At 44.8% G+C, this 21,379-nt stretch overlaps 2 protein-coding genes across 2 annotated transcripts in view; one reads left to right on the top strand and one right to left on the bottom strand.

The window, feature by feature from the left end:
- LOC100302603 (enhancer of split mbeta-2) overlaps nucleotides 1-21,379 on the top strand; it is a 261,515-nt gene that overhangs the window by 146,798 nt on the left and 93,338 nt on the right. The window lies entirely within an intron of this gene.
- LOC101741933 (uncharacterized) lies at nucleotides 15,402-18,927 on the bottom strand. Its single transcript, XM_004931669.5, has 2 exons — nucleotides 16,776-18,927; nucleotides 15,402-16,671 (listed from the first exon to the last, which is right to left on the bottom strand). Exons 1-2 carry the CDS (start codon nucleotides 16,854-16,856, stop codon nucleotides 16,303-16,305), a joined length of 450 nt encoding a protein of 149 aa, XP_004931726.3. The 5' UTR covers nucleotides 16,857-18,927; the 3' UTR covers nucleotides 15,402-16,302.

A 21,379-nucleotide genomic window follows, 5' to 3' on the forward strand; every position in this document is an offset into this window, starting at 1 on the left:
TCTATGAAAAGAAAACTCACTATGCACATAAGTTTACTATCTTAAAGCAGCTTCTTACCGACATATGGATGATATCTCAATCTTAATATGATTTGCGGCAGTAATATACAGGATTGTATTCGTGGTTTTCTATGTATTCCTAACTAAGCTTAAAGAGCTATTTGAGCGTAATTAGTAGTGAGAATAAATACATTTATTTAAAAATTAAATACAAAACATTGGTCACCCTACACCCAATAGGAAACAGGCAAGTGCAACAGAAAAAAACATTTACTAATAATTCAAAACATATTGTCAATTATAGTTTCTTCTTAACAAGTTGCTTTTTCAACGTTAATGTAAATTTCTGGTCAACCCTACACAATGCGGACACTCAGGATCACTTAAGCACAAGTGTTCTTAAGTGTGCTTAAAAATTGGCACTTTTACAACACTTATTGTTTGTTACACTGTATTCAAATGAAGTGTTTGTTGGCTGCTCCTTCTTAGATTATATCCCAAAGTTTCTTTTGTTCGAATCTCAAGATTTTTATTTATTTCTTTTGAATTTTGTTTCCTGTTGTTTGTTTCGAGATAAACTTTCTGAATGACTTTTAACTTATTGAAATTATCCATATCCACATTTAACTTATCCATAGACACAGTTGACTGAGTTTTTCGCCGGATCTTTTCAGTGGGTCGCGATTCCGATCTAATGGCAGATTCTGCGAAGCACTGCGCTTATTAGGGCTGGTGTTAGAAAATTCTGTCAAGTTGAACCCGTGAGCTCACCTACCCGTCAATTCGTAGCTGGAATACCCCTTAGGCTATCAGCGAAAAGGTAGGGGGAAAAATAGAAGTACTCGCCTAAGCAATACTCAATAGGTACAACATCAGTACTTACCAATGTATTCAAGTATGTCATGAATTTTGTGGTTACTTTCTTTATTAAGTGCATAAACGAATGGAATCACGGTCTTCTGTTATGTGGTTACTGGGCCCAAAAACATTGCAGTGCGAAGGCCTCAAGCCACCTTGAGACATGAGGTCGAATTTACAATTATAAAAAAAACACAGTCGCGAGCAGCTCTAGCCGGAACTTATGAATTAGTTTTTCAAAGTAGGAACTAGTTTATTTTTCTTGAATATACTAGTTTTCTTAATTATACGATTATCTGGTACGAGGCTCGCTGACGACAAAAACTAAATAACCGTATCTTAAACAGTTCATCCCGACAAAATTCAACATGATAATATTATTATACATTCCCTGATCGGAACATCGGCTGGCTTTTAAAAATTATCGAAGCGATTGTGATTTCGAACAAAAACTCGGCAGTGTTTCTCTCCTGTTAATATTCACGCGGAACTTATCGTGTCCGTGTTAAAAACATCCCTTACAAACAGAGCTGTACTCCGTGAAACGTTCATTCGCGCCCCCAAAAGCCTTACGCTTTGGTGACTTGTTGAATATAGCACTTAGAAGGCGAGGAATAGTCAAAAAAAAATATACGACGGCTCTGTCTATACTTGACGTTTGGAGAATAAGGAATTTTTGAGTGCGCACTTTGTACCTGCGTGAATGTTTTATGTTTGCGTGTGTGGTGGGTGAGTTTGAAGCACTGTTTTTTTACTTACATTAATCTCATACATACATAGTCCAGTTAAAACTGAACGGCAAATTTTTAAATAGTTATTCACTGACAACCAAAGTTGTGTTACAGGAAAAAACAATACATATATAAATAAGCAGGTAGGTAGGCAGCAGCTTGGCTCTGCGCCTGGCATTGCTAATACCCATCAGCGACGGTAACCACTCACCATCAGGTGGGCCGTATGCTCATCTGCCTATATGGAAATAAAAATAGATAAAAAAAAACAGTAGAATTCGGTATGTTCGGTCATTAAAGGAGGACAATACACGCAAAAGAGGGCTAAATCTGTCTTATAATTTTTTGTTTGTTTGTTCGCGTACACTTCTGGAATTACTGAATGGATTCTCATGTATTTTTCACAGTTGAACACAGTATAGGTCTGTCTACAATATAATCAGATATTGCAAAAATTTACATTCACGTCCTTACGGATCCATCAGATCCAATTACCTTTGCATTAGACGCCTTCAGTTCAAACACTAAGAGCAGGCTTAGGAACCCCGGTAGCTGTACTCGTCGAATTCGACAAAGAGGTCGACGTGCAACCTAACCCATGCATCAGCCCGCTGAGTTTTTCGCCGGATCTTCTCAGCGGGTCGCGGTACCGATCCGGTAGTAGATCATTCGCGAAGCAGTAGCTTTTGAGTTGTTAGGTCTCCTTCGGATGCGCTCGGGCAGCTGTTAGCAAATCCCACCCCTCCTGGCTGAGCCTTTGCTCGCCCACCTGTCCTGGTGAAACTGGAAAGGTCTACATGCCACCAGTAATCCTTCAATCATAAAAAAAATACATAGTTATTGCATTATATACGTATGCTGTCAGAATATGTTAGAAGTTACATAACAAATAACATTAAAGTGCTATTAATATTTAAGTACCTCTGTCTGCCGCTGCAGTGCTTTCGACTAAATTCTGTATAGAAATAGTTTGTATCCGGGGAAAGCTGAACAAACGATCTGATGTTAAGCCAGAGTATAAGAAGCTGTGAACAAAATGTTAATAGAAATAGTAACAAAAAAATTAATTAGAAAATTAGATTAGTTTATGCACATTTCATTTGTTATACAGATATTTTTGTTTCTATAATTTGTAAAAGCTTTTGTGAATTATCATTGTTCGTTTTGATTTTTTTTTAAAGTTTCATATATTTTTTTTAATTGGGTACATTCTCAAGTAATTTTAGGATTTCAATACAATTTTAAGGCTTTACAATTTTTGTAAGTTTCATTTTGATTGAGGTTAAGTGATTGGTCTCTTAGAAAAATCCAGGAATAAAGATAGGTACTAAAAAAAAACGGAAAAGGTGATTTAGTAGACAAATCGTCATTTTTAATTATTCTTGCTTTAACTTTTATAGAACGCATAGTAATTTTCATGTTTCTTATTAAAGAATATGTTCTGTTTCAGACAATAATTCTACGTGACTACAGAAGTAATTTATCTTCACAATATAAATTTTGACATTTAATAATTTGATTGAGCTTGTAATTTTACTACATAAATACCGCTGTTCACAGAGTCGAAATCCTAATTTATGATAATTGGAACGCATATTGCTTCGTGATAGAAACATGTCTAGTATTCTTTATAGGGTTGCTATAAATTAGACATAATATGTATGTCATTTATAGAGCGGCCTTTTTATGTATATGACAATTTATCACTGGTCAACCTATTGTTATATGTGTTTGAGATATTTAAGAAATGGCATGCTATTTGAATTTTGGTAGTAAGCCGCGGCAGCTGTGACGGAAGGTAAGTCAACATCAATGTAACGGATAGCGAGCGTGAAATCGCGCGAAATTCAAAAGGCGTCGAACATCGCTGAATGCGACTCAAACACTAAGTCAAAAGACATGTGTTTGTAATGCTGACACCCGTTCGGCGTGTCCAATCGCCGAAGAAAGGCCGTACAAATCCCTGAGAAATAACCGAAAAACCGAAATTTTTCTGCGATTCGATACGGCGTGGCGATTTCACGGTGCCTTATTACCGCATCCTGCATAGTACCTTTCAAGATGTATTGTAGAACTAAGATCCCTTTGCGTACGATAGCGCTGAGTCGGAACGAATCGCGTTTAGAATCGAGGCCGATTTATCATTCTTAAACGTTTGCCCGCGTTCCCCTTTGTGCTCATTAAATGGACATCCCCGGTTTCTGTAAAATGTCACGTCGCACGAACCGATTCTCGACACGTATCCCATCAATATCTATTATATACGTCCCGTGTACAAGTTAAAATTAATAAATTTGAACATCCATGGCATATAGTTTTTTTTTTATTTCCCAATGTAATTCCTGAACACCGTGATACATTAAGTTCTCATTTTGATATTCAGCAAAGTTAGAAAATCTCAAAGCTCTGCTTTGGCATAGTATATGACGAGAATGCTCATAAAGACTCTTTAGTCATAACTAGCATTTAAGACATCTCTAACATCGATAAATTAATGCATTGTGAGTTGGCACGGGTAAGTACTAATGGGTTTGAAGGGAGAGTCAGTGCTCACCCTTCAAACTGACTTGCGGTCGAAATAGGTAATGCGACTTTTATATTACTGTACGATGAAATTTAAAAGGTTTCAAAAACATATATTTTATTTCAAAATGTAAGTCCGTCGAGTTTGTTTTTAGATTGAAATAAATAAAATTATTTAAATTAATTAGAATTCAACCTAAAGCTAACCTTCATTCGTGTTCTGGAACAGTTAAATAACATATGAGTCCCGAGTTCGTCTTTCGAACCACAACATTAAATAAATATTTTTTCTACTAATCAGAGAAACGTCATAGAAGCTTACCTGTCATTAATGTAATTATGTAACGTATAGATCTACATAATCAAGATACACTGGTACTTAATAACGAAACACCTCATAAGTGCTACCTGAATTTTTTATGTCGATTAAAATAATGTATTCAGTCGTTTTTGTACAACGGTAAATGTTTTTTTTTCTGGAATGTTCGATAAATTTAAAAGATTTGATATTGGATAAAATACCCGTATAGTGATTTAAATATTTACCGCTTATGTCATTCACATTCTGAAAAGCTTCAGAAAACTTTCAGAACCGCTAACGAATGGCTTTTGATTCGCCATGACCAATAAAAAGACATATAATAATAATAATTTTTTTATTGCCTTTGTAGGCAGACGAACATACGGCCCACCTGATAGTGAGTGGTTACCGTCGCCCATGGACTTCAGCAATGACAGGGGCAGAGCCAAGCCGCTGCCTACCGGCTTATAAATATTATTTTTTCCGCATTTTAATCTAACTCTTGCATGCTCGTAAATAGTTTTCAAATTAATTTCCTGATAAGATTTAAATTTTTGTACATAAAAGCAGCATTTTCGTTCGTTTGAAGAAAGTGGTATAATAAAAAAAAACTTAAAAGTTAGTTTAATAGATCGGTCTCATCATTAAAGCTTTTTAGGGCAATTATTTAGATAATAATTATTACACTTTTGTAATTAACGTGTCTTGTTTTCGGGGCCCATTATTCCTCTAGGGTCTGCGATTTAAAGGAATGATTTGATCTAGATCGGAAAGTTCACATTATGGCCCCAACGGTTACTTGTTGTCAAATTTGTTGCCAACAACAAATCCAATGATCTCTCCGCCAACGTGAGTGGTCCAATCCGTCTGAAGTCGTTGTGGCCTAACGGATAAGACGTCCGGTGCATTCGTGTTGAGTGATACACCGGTTTTCGAATCTGAGGCGGGTACCAATTTTTCTAATGAAATACGTACTCAACAAATGTTCACGATTGACTTTCACGGTGAAGGAATAACATCGTGTAATAAAAATGAAACCCGCAAAATTATAAATTTGCGTAATTACTGGTGGTAGGACTTCTTGTGAGTCCGTACGGGTAGGTAACTATAATTGAGACTTTAGAACTTTTATCTCAAGGTGGGTGGCGCATTTACGTTGTGGATGTCTATGGGCTCCAGTAACCATTTAACACCAGGTGGGCTGTGAGCTCGTCCAAATATCTAAGCAATAAAAAAAAAACTGCGATATGAATAATCAAATATTTCAAATCATTAAGTTCTGTAGATTTCACGTTAAATCTTCGTCAAATATAATTCAAGTAGATTTTCGAGTTAGGCCATCACCCTGTATATTCTAATTGGTTACGTTACTACAGGAGTCAACAGACACATTCGAGGTAAATGGCGTGAGACATAGTAGTATCTTTGAAGATACAGTTTCTTTTACAGTTGTTTTTCCTACTGAGCTGCTTGTAGCCTATAGCGGTTGTTCCAGCTACGCACAGACGGGTACTTCAGTCCACGGGCTCAACTTGAGAGAATTTGCTAACACTAACAAGTACAGTGCTTCAATGAATCTACCACAGGATCAGAATCGCGACCCACTGTGAAGATCTGGCGAGAAACTCAGTGGTTCTTTTACAGTTAATTAAGCATCGCGTTGCCCAAAACACGTCATTACGGATCATCCTGATCCATTAACGGTGCTTTTAGGTACCACAAGCACCGGTCATCGTCCTCGTCGAACCCGTCGCTTGCGACGAAGGGCTCGACGAGCGAATTGACCCATAGACACAGCCCACTGAGTTTCTCGCCGGATCTTCTCAGTGGGTCGCGTTACCGATCCGGTGGTAGATTCTACGAAGCACTGCTCTTGCTAGGGTCAGTGTTAGCATCACTCCGGTTTGAGCCCCGTGAGTTCACCTACTAGTTAAGGCTACGCTGAAATAGCCTCTCAAGGCTATCAGTTTAGGTAGGGAAAAAAAAACATCGCGACCTGTCAACTTCGCACAATGATCGTAGCTGTACCGCGTATATTTTAGTGAAAAAAACGTACAATTAACAGATAAAACAACACGGAAACAAACAAGACTGAAATAAATCATTCACTCATAAACTGATTTATTTACAGCCTTCTAAAACGTCTAGATTCCTAAACGGTCGTATTAGTTACGCCTACCCGTTCGTTGACCCCACACAACGTGGTCTCGCCTTGTCGCGGCGGTGGGGCTTAAGTGTGCACCCCGATACCGTGGAGCAGCATTGTCTGCAGAGGGGTGCCGCGAACTAAGAAGACTGCACACGGTGTTCCCTTTTCCCACCTTTGCTGGACAAAGGGTGCGTGAAGCGGGAGAAGGCTCCCTTCTGGAGACCTTTTGGAGGCTAGGCCATGTCCCCGGCAGCTCTTTGACTGCTAAAGGGGAAGGCCCTCCAGAGGAGGGTACCGGTACGCCGGCGTGGCCACGTCGTGGTCAGACGTGTGGGTCTGTCAGCAATGGTAGACCCCACGTGGATGAGAAGTGAACCGGAGGGCACTCCCTTCCGGTCGCTGGTTGCCATGTCCCCGGCTGCCTCTTGGCGGCTACAGGGGAAGGCCCTCCAGAGGGGGGTACCGGTTTACCGGCGTGGCTTCGTAGAAGCATACCGTAATCCCTACCGAGTAGGGGACGGGGGCCGCTGCCTAGCAGGGGCCGCGAGGATGTGTACCTCTATAAAAAATGCCCTAATCTTAAGCTTGTGACGTGCCCGGTGATGAGATGAGTGGCTGGAGGGAGTCCAGTCGTAAGGGCCGTCCCAGGGGACCGACCCCTGGTTAAATAACAAAGGACCAAAAAAAAAAATGATGGCAAACTTAAAAATAAAATTACCCCAGGAGGGTACCACCCTAGGTGGAGAATCCCTCCGTGCTTCCACCTCGGTGGGAGCATGCTGCCCCGCGTATTCTGGGGGGGGCAAAGCATGCCACGATGAAGGGGGCTGTGCGACGGGCAGCGGAAAACCCGTCGAACCGAGGTGTGACAGCGCTGGCTCGACGCGCTCTGCGCTCGTCAGCGAAGGCGAGGCGGCTGGTCCGAAAGGGACAACCGCCAAGAAGATTAGGCGGAAGAGGAAGTCTTGGCGAGCTTCCTCTCGTGAGGGGGTAGGGGAGCCAGCGTCATCCTCTGGCGCAGATGCCCCGCCGGAAAAGGTGTTGGTAATCTCCGATGCAGCCTCTGCTGCGGAGGAGATGCCGCCCCCTAGAGGGAGACCCGCCCGGAAAAGGGGCGCGCCGTCACCGGCGCCATCATCAGTGTCAATGTCTGTCGCCTCGTTGGATGGGCAGACGACAGAGGAGGAAGAGAGCGGCCTTCAGGATCCTGCCATGGTCATAGACAGGGCCATGAGGACCGTGAAATCATACGCGGCCAATGGCACCAAGACCAAAGCCGCTGGTCGTAAACTGCGAGAAGTGGTCTCGCAGGTCTCGAAAGTTCTGCCATCAGTTGCTTCTGCCAATGACCAGGTGGTACAGCTGATGGCGGAGAATTTGAGACTTCGAGCACAGCTCCAAGCTCGGCAACGGCCCGATGATGGAGCAGCGACGTCCTGGGTCGCTGGAGCCCCTCGGAGCTCCCGTCTCCCGGCGCTGACTGGTGATCAGTGGCCTGTGCTGCCACCACCGCGTGCGGCACAGGAGCGTCCGCGTCTCCCGTCACCGCGCTCTAGAGAGACGACCGCCGCCGCGCGGCAGCAAGCACTCGCGGGGCCACGGATGCTGGCTCCGCCAGAACCGAAGACCTTCAGCCTGGACGAGGTCATCAACCGCACCGTCCAGGCTGTAGTAGAAAAGCTGGGCGGGAGGCTAGCGGCTCTCGAGGCGAGAGTGACTGTTTCGGCCGACGTTAGGCAACCGGCAGTGACGGGTGCTTTGGCCACCCGCTCCGCTCCCGTACGGGCTCCGGCCACCAGGTCGGGCCCGGGACGGGATCGAACTAAGCGAGGGGGCGGCGCTAACGCGAAGCCTCCATCACAAGCACCCCAGTCCCGTCCGCTGCCTCCGCCCCCGTCAGACATGGACGAGGGGTGGAACGTGGTGGCCCGGCGGGGTGCCAAAAAGGCCTCACTGGCAGCTCCCCAAATGGGTAGAGCACCAGTGGCCATGGCGGTTCAGGCTGCACCCCAACAGGGTCGAGCACCTGTAGCCGCCAAGAAAAACAAAAAAACAAAAAAAAAAGGGAAGAAGTCGTCGCGGGCGCCGCGATCAGCGGCAGTGGTTCTAACTTTACTGCCTGCCGCTGAGGCCAAGGGCATCACATATAATGATGTGATGGCCCGGGCGCGTGAAGCAGTCAACCTGGACGAGATTGGGGCGGAGGAGGGCCTCCGCAGCAGGCAGACGGCCAATGGGGCCAAGCTGTTAGAGTGTCCCGGTGCCGATAGTCCCGGCATCGCGGAGCGTCTGGCGGCGAAGCTCCGTATGGTCTTGCCTGAGGAGGAGGTGCGGGTGCACAGGCCGGTAAAAATGGCGGAATTAAGAGTGACCGGCCTGGACGACTGCACCACCAGGGATGAGGTGAGAGCGGCCGTCGCTACCCAGGGCAACTGTGCACCGGAGAATGTAACCGTGGGTGAGCTGCGCCGTGGTTATAACGGGGCCAGCTCAGTGTGGGTGCGTTGCCCGTTGGAGACGGCTGCCTCCCTGGCTGCTCCTCCGCCCGGGGGACCGTCGGGGAATCCAGGCAGGCTGCGCGTGGGCTGGATAGCGGCCCACGTGCGCCTGCTTGAACCACGCGCCTGGCGATGTCTCCGGTGCTTTAGCACCGGACACGGTCTCGCCAGGTGCACTAGCTCGGTTGACCGCAGCGGTCTGTGTTTCCGCTGCGGCCAGCCGGGCCATAAAGCGGCGTCCTGCGCGGCCGCCCCGCACTGCGCTCTGTGCGCTGCGGCCGGGCGCGGGGCTAACCACCGGGCGGGAGGAAAGGCGTGCCTCCCGTCCGGTGATAACACCGAACGCAACCGGCACCGGAAGTCAAAGCGCCGGCAGAGGAGAAAGTTGGCCAGAGGAGCACTGGCCAACGCTGTAATCCCCGCTGCGGCACCGGTGCCGGAGGGTGGGGGCAGCGGTGAAGGGGAGGGAGCGATGGATGTGGTCCAACAGTAATGGACCGCACCTATCGCTTCCTCCAAGGAAACCTGAACCACTCCGCCAGAGCTCAGGACATGCTGTCTCAGAGTATGGCGGAGTGGTCTATAGATGTGGCTGTGGTCGCCGAGCCATATTTCGTTCCCCCGGCAAATGATTGCTGGTTCGGGGACGATGGCGGCCTGGCGGCCATAGCCATAAGAAGAGACGCGGCGATCCCCCCCCTGGCGATGGTGACCAGGGGCCAAGGGTTCGTCGCGGTGCAGTTGGAAGGGACCGTCGTGATCGGGGCGTACTTCTCTCCGAACAGGCCTACTGTCGAGTTCGGGCATTTCCTGGGCGGGATCGGGGCGATTGCTCGCCGCCTCGCTCCCCGTCCAGTGATTCTCGCGGGGGATCTCAATGCGAAGTCTGTCGCATGGGGCTCCCCCCGCTCGGACGCTCGTGGTAGGCTACTGGAGAGGTGGGCGAACGCGGCCGGTCTCTGTTTGTTGAATAGAGGTTCGGTTGCGACGTGCGTGCGGTGGCAGGGCGAGTCTATTGTGGACGTTACGTTCGCAAGCCCGGCCATCGCACGCCGTATCCGCGACTGGAGAGTTTTGGAGGGGGCGGAGACACTGTCAGATCACCGATATATTCGGTTTGATCTCTCCGCCCGCTCCACAGTCGCGGACGTCCACGGGGACTACCCCCGTGGTGCGTCCCGGTCATTCCCCAAGTGGGCACTGAAGCGCCTGAATAAGGAGCTCCTGATGGAAGCCTCTACGGTGGCGGCGTGGGCGCCCATGCGTCCACACCCGGTCGAGGTCGAGGGAGAGGCAGGGTGGTTCCGGGACACGATGCGTCGCATCTGTGATGCGTCGATGCCCCGGATCGGCCCTCGACTTCCTAATCGCCAGGCGTACTGGTGGTCGCCCGAAATTGCGCAACTCCGCGTGGAGTGCGTTCGGGCGAGGCGCGAGTGCGCCAGGCATCGCCGCCGCCGCCTGCCGCGGCGCAACGATCCGATTGCGTTCGCGGCAGCAGAGGCCCGGCTGCACGGCGCATTCCGCGTCGCGCAGAGGGCATTGCAGCTGGCCATCAGAAGAGCCAAGAACCAACACATGGAGGGTCTCTTGGAGACGCTGGATGAGGATCCGTGGGGGCGGCCCTATCATATGGTGCGCAATAAAATGCGCCCATGGGCCCCCCCGATCACGGAGCGTCTCCAGCCTCAGCAGCTGCGGGACATCGTCTCGGTGCTTTTCCCGCAGGAGCGGGAGGGATTTGTCGCTCCCGCTATGGACGCGCCGCCGGACTACGACGGCGAAGTCCCTGCTGAGGTGCCCCATATAACGGGGGCGGAGCTCCGTGTGGCCGTTCGCAAAATGTGCGCGAAGGACACTGCACCCGGCCCGGATGGCGTCCATGGCCGGGTTTGGGCCTTGGCTCTTGGTGCCCTAGGGGACCGACTCTTGAGACTTTACAACTCCTGCCTCGAGTCGGGACGGTTTCCTTCATCGTGGAGGACGGGCAGACTCGTGCTGTTGAGAAAGGAGGGGCGCCCGGCGGATACTGCCGCCGGGTACCGTCCCATCGTGTTGCTGGATGAGGTGGGCAAGCTGCTGGAACGCATTCTGGCAGCCCGCATCATCCAGCATCTGGTCGGGGTGGGACCCGATCTGTCGGCGGAGCAGTATGGCTTCCGAGAGGGCCGCTCAACGGTAGACGCGATCCTTCGCGTGCGGGCCCTCTCGGAGGAGGCCGTCTCCAGGGGTGGGGTGGCTTTGGCGGTGTCGCTCGATATCGCCAATGCGTTTAACACCCTGCCCTGGTCCGTGATAGGGGGGGCGCTGGAACGACATAGAGTGCCCCCCTACCTTCGCCGGCTGGTGGGTTCCTACTTAGAGGACAGATCGGTCACGTGTACCGGACATGGTGGGATCCTGCACCGGTTCCCGGTCGTGCGCGGTGTTCCACAGGGGTCGGTGCTCGGCCCCCTTTTGTGGAATATCGGGTATGACTGGGTGCTGAGAGGTGCCCTCCTCCCGGGCCTGAGCGTAATATGTTACGCGGACGACACGTTGGTCGTGGCCCGGGGGGGGAGTTTTGCTGAGTCTGCCCGTCTTGCTACGGCTGGGGTGGCGCATGTCGTCGGCAAAATTAGGAGATTGGGCCTCGACGTGGCGCTCAGTAAATCCGAGGCCATGTGGTTCCACAGGCCCCGGAGAGTGCCACCTGTCGATGCCCATATCGTGGTTGGAGGCGTCCGTATCGGGGTCGGGGTGCAGTTGAAGTACCTCGGCCTCATTCTGGACAGTCGTTGGACCTTCCGTGCTCACTTTCAGAACCTGGTCCCTCGTTTGTTGGGGGTGGCCGGCGCGCTAAGCCGGCTTCTGCCCAACGTCGGGGGGCCTGACCAGGTGACGCGCCGTCTCTATACGGGGGTGGTGCGATCAATGGCCCTATACGGGGCGCCCGTGTGGGGCCAGTCCCTGGCCGTGGGGGTGGCGAAGCTGCTGCAACGGCCGCAACGCACCATCGCGGTCAGGGTCATCCGTGGTTATCGCACCATCTCCTTTGAGGCGGCGTGTGTACTGGCTGGGACGCCGCCTTGGGTTCTGGAAGCGGAGGCGCTCGCCGCTGACTATAGGTGGCGGGCTGAACTTCGTGCCCGGGGCGTGGCGCGTCCCAGCCCCAGTGTGGTCAGAGCACGGAGGGCCCAATCTCGGCGGTCCGTGCTGGAGTCATGGTCCAGACGGCTGGCTGATCCTTCGGCTGGTCGTAGGACCGTCGAGGCGATTCGCCCGGTCCTTGTGGATTGGGTGAATCGTGACAGAGGACGCCTCACTTTCCGGCTTACGCAGGTGCTCACTGGGCATGGTTGTTTCGGTGAGTTCCTGCACCGGATCACAGCCGAGCCGACGGCAGAGTGCCACCATTGTGGTTGCGACTTGGACACGGCAGAGCATACGCTCGTCGCCTGCCCCGCATGGGAGGGGTGGCGCCGTGTCCTCGTCGCAAAAATAGGAACCGACTTGTCGTTGCCGAGTGTTGTGGCATCGATGCTCGGCGACGACGAGTCGTGGAAGGCGATGCTCGACTTCTGCGAGTGCACCATCTCGCAGAAGGAGGCGGCGGGGCGCGTGAGAGACGCACAATCCCGCCGCCGTCGAGCGGGGGCCAGGGAGGCGGATCTCGCCCAAGCCCTGGCCCTCTAAGTGTTTCGGGTCCCCCTCACATGTCGGTCTGGGGACCGGCGAGGGGGGCCTAAGAAGACGACGTGCAAGCTGCTCTGCACGCGTTTTACGCAAGAGCATCCGGGTGATGGAAGGCCGGCTATCCTCGACCCACGCTGGTTCTGGCCCAGCGGGGTATTCCGTAGGGTAACCCACTCTAACCGGCGCCATCTAGGCGGGCTTCGGACAGTCTGCCGACCGAGAGGGCTGGTGGTCGTGGCGCCGACGACCGCCAGTCCGGCGTCCCGAGGGGGAGGGTGATGGGAGAGATGTGCTCCGCACTAAACGCTTCACTTTCCCCCCTTTGCCTTGTCATGAGTTCTGTCTCATGCGAGGTTTGGACGTTGGTTGTTGAGCGACAGGAGGTTTTAGTCAGTTCGACTCTGACATACCCCGCCCAGTATCCCCAGAAAAGGGCGGAAGTCCGGCGATTTCCTCCTGACCAAAAAAAAAAAAAAAAAAACCCGTTCGTTGAAACTTGTTTTTGTAATGGCAATACAGCACGTAGGTGTATGGATATAATTGGAAGTTGATCCCCAGGAATTTGTTTTGTAATAAAATTGTTTCGTGTTTAATAGTAGTGCTGGCGTCTTGTCCAAAAACCTTTATTTTGTTATTTGTGTTTGTTGTATGTTTTGTTTGTTGTGTGTTGTTTGTTAGCGGAATCGAGCTTTTGTGACCACGAAAATCATAAAGTATTCGAGAAGTCATCGAAGTCATTATAGGTATAGACATGTAGCATTTGCGGACTCATCAAGGAACATTTCAACGATCACTGATCGGACTGGTCCAGCTATGTTGGGGTCTGAGGTTTTGCGGGCCTTGAAAGCTGCTAAAACAGGTAAATCACCGGGTCCTGATAATATACCGATCGAAATACTAAAGTTGCTGGAAGAAGATCAACTGGACGCTCTCGCACAGTTCTTCAATAACATCTATGAAACTGGCAATCTTCCTAGTGACTGGCTAAAATCCACATTCATCACGATACCCAAGAAGCAAAACGCCAAAAAATCTGGAGAGTATCGTATGATTAGTCTGATGAGCCATGTTCTAAAAGTATTCTTGAACATCGTACAGAATAGAATACGGTCAAAATGTGATGAACAACTGGGCGATAGCCAATTTGGATTTCGATCTGGTGTTGGCACCAGAGAAGCTCTTTTCGCTCTCAATGTTCTCGTACAGAAATGCAGGGACATGCAAACTGATGTCTTTTTGTGCTTCACAGACTACGAAAAGGCATTTGACCGAGTTAAACATCATAACTTTTCAGCCTTTTATGTGACATTGGTCTTGATGGTAAGGACGTCAGAATCATCCGCAACCTGTACGAGAAGCAGGTGGCTACGATAAGGGTCGAAAATGAGTAAACCGACCAAGTTGAGATCTCTCGTGGGGTCCGGCAGGGGTGTATCTTATCCCTATTGCTTTTTAATGTCTACTCAGAGGCTGTGATGCCAAAAGCTCTTGAAAACCTTGAAGTGAGAATAGGAATCAACGGCAGGGTCGTTAACAACTTGCGTTTTGCGGACGACACTATCCTTATTGCAGCATCGGAAGCCGATTTGCAAGCAATTGTGAATAAGGTTAATGAGTACAGCGAGGAAGCCGGTTTGTCGATAAACATAAGCAAGACCAAGTTCATGGTAGTCTCAAGAAACCCGGGTTTGAGTTCAAGCGTATATGTAGCTGGAAAACAACTAGAGCGGGTACGACAGTACAAGTATTTGGCGGCTTGGGTAAATGAAGCATGGAAATCTGATCAAGAAATCAAGATCTGGATAGAAATTGCTCGGGCCCCTTTTAATAAAATGAGGAAAGTTCTTTGCTGTCGTCAACTGAATATAAAGCTCCGAGTCAGGCTACACGGCTACATACCCGTGCGGACTCAGAAGAGGTCCTACCACCAGATGTTTATGTTTATGTTTATGTGACCCGTCTTGCTCGTTTGCCTCTCGTAGTTATAAAAAAAAAAAAAAAATTACAGCATACTTTCAGAGTGCCTATTCTCCCGAGAGACCTTAATTAAGCCTTAAACCTTATCGGCCTATTACGCGATACCCATGCGGAGGATTTCTTATTAATTGTTATTTGACAGATTGATCCTGAAGGTCACGTAGTGTTGGAGGGGACAGATTTGACGTGTCATGCGACGGGGTCCGTTGTTCTAAGCCTAGACACCACACAGCCACAGGTACTTTAGGTAATTACGCATTTAGGAAACAAATAGAAGATCCCGATTTGGAATACCATCAAATATTATAACCGTAGTGTTTCATTATGGTTTTTTTCAAATATTTTTGACAAAATGAAATCTAATCTGAATTTAGTTGTTAATAAATCAAGCTGCAATTCTCGACGCCATCACCGAAGCCGGACCAATTGAAAAGCTTCTTTAGAACTTTGAGGGTTGTTAGGCCGTATTTTTTTCCCTGACTTCCGTCTAAGAATTTAATTTAATTTTTTCAAACATTTTTTTTAAATTACCGGCTATGTAATGACCTGTCCTATAAACTCAAATTCTTTAAGTAGTCATCCTTTCAATTACGAGATTTAATGTATTCAATTGTTATTGTATTCAAGGTCAGAGTATAAATAGGTGTAATGTTGTATAATATTCACTCAACAAAAAAAAGATATACAGATATCATTTAATACTTTATTTAACTAAAAAGATACAGAGATCAAACGAAAGTCTTCAGTTCATTAACGTATCAGTCTAAAATTACTTTACTAAATTAATCTAAAGATAATTCTAAGACATGCAGTACAATTGACACATAAGGAAGAATTCACTTATAAACAAAAAGAAAATTAAAAAGATAAAACTTAAAAGATAACATTGGCACGGTCGGCCCTTTTAATTAAATTTCGAATCATTTTTTCTTTTAAAATAATTTTATAATAGTGACAGATATACAACCTAAAGTAATATTTATGTAAACATAAGTAACTAAAGTAATATATAAGTAATATTTCCTTAACTAATACTAACTTAAAAATAATTAAAGCTTTTGATCACTTAGAAGATTAATTAGACTTAAAATACATATTCAATTGAATCTATCAATCTATAAACTTATACTAACAATTAGAGAGGTTAATATTTTTGCTTAACAACGAATTAAAGCTTCTTAATATAACAAACTAATATCACAGATCACCTAAACATTCTAATGGAAGACATTGGATCGAAACAGAGACGTAATTATTGAAGAAGACCGGCGCTGCAAGACAATATAGCCGAAAGGGGGTGCGATGATAACAGTGCAGTTAAATTAAAGCTGTCTACCAAAACTCGTCAAAAATTTACACTGTAAATCTAAATGTGATGCGACATTACGACACTTCCAAACGAATTTAAACCTAAACTCATCGAGATTGTAAACGAAATCGCTTTAACGAGGCATCAAAATGTTACACCACATCACTAATTCTAATGGAAGACGATGGATTCGCGTCGTGACGCTCACTAAATCTACTCGTGGAAGACAGGATTTTGTTTCACTGCATTATATTAGTATGGATAGTTTTGAATAGAAGGTATTAATAACAAAATTTACATACGAAACAGTTTTGTTTTGTCGCCATGTAGCAGATCTCGCGCACTTCGTTCGCCATGTTCTCGTCTTGTTCAGAGGCATCGTTGATCAGCTCAAAGCGATTGGAGTTCAGGATATTCTGGTTTTCCGCGTTATCATTCTCCTCGACGGGCACCGCTTTGTACGGCTCCACTGGATAGAAGAAATCAGAGAAAGGCACCAGGAGAGGTTCTTCATCATTTACAGTCTTTTGCGATGGTAGGTCAGAGCGAGGTCCGGCGTTGGATATAAGTTCACCCAACTTCGACCAGCACTTGTTAAGATTCACCCGCGTAGAAGTTGTTACTTTCCGAGGTAATCGAGGCTTGGAGTTCTGCAAATAAGAAACATTTGTAAACAAACATGTAAACAATATCAGATCATTAAGCGAATAAAACCGCTTATATCAGAACGTTATTATTTATAAACGATGCTTACCTGATTTAAGAGCTTAGCCCAGGGCGATCTAGGAGACATCGCCTTTTTCGGGGGTGATTGTTCATCCTTAGCCAAACACATAACGAATAGAAAACTTAGTCTAACGTACGACTACGTATTTACAAGGTTGCTGTGCAAAGCGACGTGCACGCACGAAGCCTCGGCAGGGAATGATAGAATCAGGAAGGGTGGGGGCCCTTTTATACGGTAGGGCTTAGGAGCTCAGCGCGTGCGTCTGGGGTCGACGCGAGCCGAGCACGCGAGCTGGAACGCGCTCCCGCAGACTGGTTTTTACTCAGTACTTCTACGAATAGAGCCTTTGACGTGCCGCAACTTAGAATACTCGCTTGTCACAAGAGACCGGACTCGTGAAGATTTACCGATGACTAACGTTAGCCGGGATCGCTGTCATTAGACGGGACTCGCATTGCCTCTTACTAACGTAACTTTTTGTTTTCCTTAAAGCCGACGTGTCGGTTTGTAAAGATTGGAGTAGTTTTATTAAAGTTTAAAAGCACCTTCGTTTTGGAAATTTACAATAGTTTGTTTAATTTAATAATAACCGTTTACGGTGCTTTTAGGTACCTCAAGTTCCGGTCAGCGTTCTCGGATTCGGCGAATAAACTAACCCATAGACACAGCCCACTGAGGTTCTCGCCGGATCTTCTCAGTGGGTCGCGTTTCCGATCCTGTGGTAGATTCTGTGAAGCACTGCTCTTGCTAGGGTCAGCGTTAATAACACCTCTTGGCTTGAACCTCGAGAGCTCACTTATATGCTAGGATAACGCTGATTTAGCCTCTCAAACCTATCAGCATAGGTAGGAAAATAAAATCTCCAATTATCCAATTTTCTCTATACTTAGTGCTTCGTTACACGGTTCGATGACTTTATTGGTATGTTAATGATTTATATTCTGTCTATAGGCAGCAGTACAAAGCTGTTTTCAGTCGCAAAGGCTAGATAGATAGGTTCCGGCGCGATAAATCACAGCTGGCTTCCTGCGCGAGTCGGTACGATCGCAAATCACGCGCCTGCTGCAGATACCTCATTTCCTCCGTACATTCTAATGGAAACGAGTGTAGTACACGGCTCTACTTAAATGACATGAACTAATTCAAGTAAATACTATTATCGAAGTTCCCTAATTAGTTTTAATATTTCGAAATCTAAATCTTCTCAGTGGGTCGCGTTTCCGATCCGGTGGTAGATTCTGCGAAGCACTGCTCTTGCTAGGGCCAGCGTTAGCAACACTCCGGTTTGAGCCCCGTGAGCTCGCCTACATGTCTAGGAGAAGCTGAAATAGCCTCTTAAGGCTATCAGAATAGGGAGGGGAAAAAACAATAACGATTGAATTGTTTTCTTGTAATGACATATTTCAGGTATAAATTTTATCAGATTTTTGTTAATCCATTTCCGTTATCATTTTGAGGTATGAAATTGGATTAGTTTGGTTTATTAAATTAAAACTATGCTTATGGTTTAATATGCTGTTTTCTATTATCGTTATATTATTTACGAGTTTTCGAGTTCTTTACAGTTGTCGTAGACACGCACGACTAAAATCGTTTGAATATTGTGCTGATTACCCTTCTGAAATGTTTTTTTTTTCTCAAAAAAAAAAAATTTTAGACTTTTAAGTTGCATTACACAACTGGCAGTATTTTGAGGTCAGGCAATTGTTTGACTTGGATTTTCATTTTCATAAAATACAGGCGTTAGATAAGTTGATCGAATAATGAATTGTTTAATATTAGTGGACGTGTTGTGAGTTAGAAAGATTAGGTCCAATATCGATGTCTTATTCTGCCCTAAAACTTTCGTGTTTTGTATTGTCTGGTCATTAGTACAATGTCGACTAACTTTAATCTCATATCGGCGGCTTTTGCTGTGTGATATTGTCTACGTGTATCAGTATCAGCCTGTCTATCTACAGAAAAAATATGTAGTAATTTTTATTTCATACTAGCTGACCCGGCAGACTTCGTAGTGCCTCAATCGATAAATAAAAGACCTAAACTTTTGTATAAAATAAACTTAAAACAAACGAAAGGAATTCGTCCGATGGGGGACACACCAAAGGAAAAACCAAAATTGTTATTTTTATATAATTCCAAGCATTTTCATATTTATCTACCTTTTAAACCTTCCCTGGACTTCCAAAAATAATTCAAGACCAAAATTAGCCAAATCGGTCCAGCCGTTCTCGAGTTTTAGCGAGACTAACGAACAGCAATTCATTTTTGTATATATAGATAACACTTAGTATAAAATTAGATAATCATTCTTGAAATACGCATTAGATTGTGAAGAAGTTACATGTATAGCATTTTACCAACACATATAAATGAAGTACTCAATAAATAATATAATTGCGACATAATAAACTTCCGCGTTACAATTTAAAACATAAAAAAATTGCACATAAAAATGTCGTTAAAACATCGAAATTAATTCGGTTGGTTCTCGCATACCAAAAGACATGTTATAAATTCAATAATTTAGACTGAGTTGTAATTTAAGCATTTAACGCCGGAACATATTAAGATTTTTATCATTGCCGCATCGCCTCGTTAAAGTTTAAGACACTATTTACATAATAAACTCGTCCGACTATAATATTTCACTGCCATTATAATATTATTATATTCTAATTTAATATGTACATTGCACACATCACTTAAACATTAGATCAGTTAAATTTAGATTACATTTCTTCGATATGTTTACTAAATAATGTTAAATTTATTTATTAGAGTTTTGCCTTAGTGTCATTGAAATCGAATTTATAAGTGTTGCTAGTGTTTTTATTTACGTGTCAATTGTCAAATACATTTACCGAGTTAAACAGAGAGTGTGGAAATAACATAAAATGATGAAAATCAAATAGTTGATACAAATTATAGGCAGCGCAAAGCATATTGTAAGCATATGCATTGCGTTTTTATCCAGAAAAATTCTGAAAAGGATGCCTATAATATTGGGGGAGGTTTTAAATATTTTTCTTGACAGGCAAACATAAGGCTTATTTCACTGCGCGCCAATCCTGTTGTATCGTTATCTTCAAAACTACAAAGTCAATAATTTTATTTCTAGATAAACTCTTAACGACCAGATAAATCCTTCAGTCATCGCATTTACGTTTTCTCTAATAAGAGAAACAAAATTCAAATTAGTCCCTTAATCGAATCTGTGTCTTATGAGAAATTCTTAAACCTACATTTTTTTAAATCAATGTTGGGAAAAAAAAAAAAAAAAAAAAAAAAAAAGGTAAAAGCCACATAATTTTCATTAATAAATGTAAAAAATGCTATCTGTGAATTAATCTGTAATTAATTCTAAATAAATGAATACCTACGTGTCGTGTAATTTCCTGGAATAAACGGTAGCTAGTTGGTCTCCGGTCAATAAACTATCTTTGATACATACAAAATATAGATACATATATATTCAAATACATTGTTCATTTACCACCAAACAAAATTTCTCATTATTAAAACTATTTTTACGAATTATTAATATTGTGTTCTATATTATATTAAAGATTATATCACGGACGATTAAGACCACGAAAACTGTAAAAAGTTCGAAACGTCAGCAATAATTTATAATGACAATTAAAAACGCAGGATAAAACTGCAAGAGTAGGTAGTTTAAATTTGGCTACGACTTCCAAAATTCAAAAACAGTACTACAATTTCGAAATGCAATAATTTTTCATCAAATAAGTTTTCAAATACCTAAAATATTCACAAAAACATTTAAACTTTTATCTCATTAGCATGCAACTCGTCAGGCAAAGGCAGCAGAACGTAACTGATACTTTATTCCTCGGCTGAAGAATCTTACACATGATACTTTCGTCTAAAATAAAAATGAAAAAAAAAATAAACCGTGGACCACAACCCGACCACGTGCAGCCTTGCTTTTGAAAAAAGAAAATAAAATCTTGGTCTTTTTTGTCCTCGCTCCCCACTGGGTAGGGTTACATAAATGGGATTCGATATTGAAGTGTGGCTATGAAAGTTGCATGCTGTGCTATGTGTACACATACACATCGTATGCGTGTGGAATGCACCTTATTACAACACCTAGAATGTTCGTTTAATATTTTATTATTTTATTTTTGTAGTATGTGAATTAGAGTAGTAATGTTTTGCTTTTCAAATCAAATGTTTCAATCACTTTCATTCCACGTCTTTAATTGCACCGTAAATGGGCCTGTCTTTTAAAAAAATTTAAAGCTTTTGAAATACGAACCTGACGCAAAAAATAATACGCTACCTAATTATGGTCCACATTGGTAATTTGTTTATTACTTAAATATTAGTTATCCTAAAGATATGATTATAAAGAAAAATATGCGACCAATCTATTCAAAGAGACATGAAATAGGTAAATGATTTAACAATATTCTGTGTGGAACAAAAATCAGGATTCTAACGTTTAGCAAATAACAGATTATTAAAAAAAAATACTTTTATTAATTCGCTCTTTGAATTAAGGTATATTCGTACAAAGAGCCTTAATAGACGTGGTTAGATAAGCGCGCGTAGGTACCTACGTAGTCGCGTGGCTTAATGACGTCCCGAGCACAATGACACTT

This window comes from Bombyx mori, chromosome 3 (genome assembly GCF_030269925.1).
Source record: "Bombyx mori chromosome 3, ASM3026992v2".
NCBI classification, from domain to species: domain Eukaryota; kingdom Metazoa; phylum Arthropoda; class Insecta; order Lepidoptera; family Bombycidae; genus Bombyx; species Bombyx mori.

Excerpts from the sequence above, each read along its gene's own strand:
- LOC101741933 (XM_004931669.5), bottom strand. The coding sequence starts at position 16,856 with ATGTGTTTGGCTAAGGATGAACAATCACCCCCGAAAAAGGCGATGTCT. Across the intron at positions 16,672-16,775 it reads GGGCTAAGCTCTTAAATCAG|AACTCCAAGCCTCGATTACC; the intron begins GTAAGCATCGTT and ends TCTTATTTGCAG.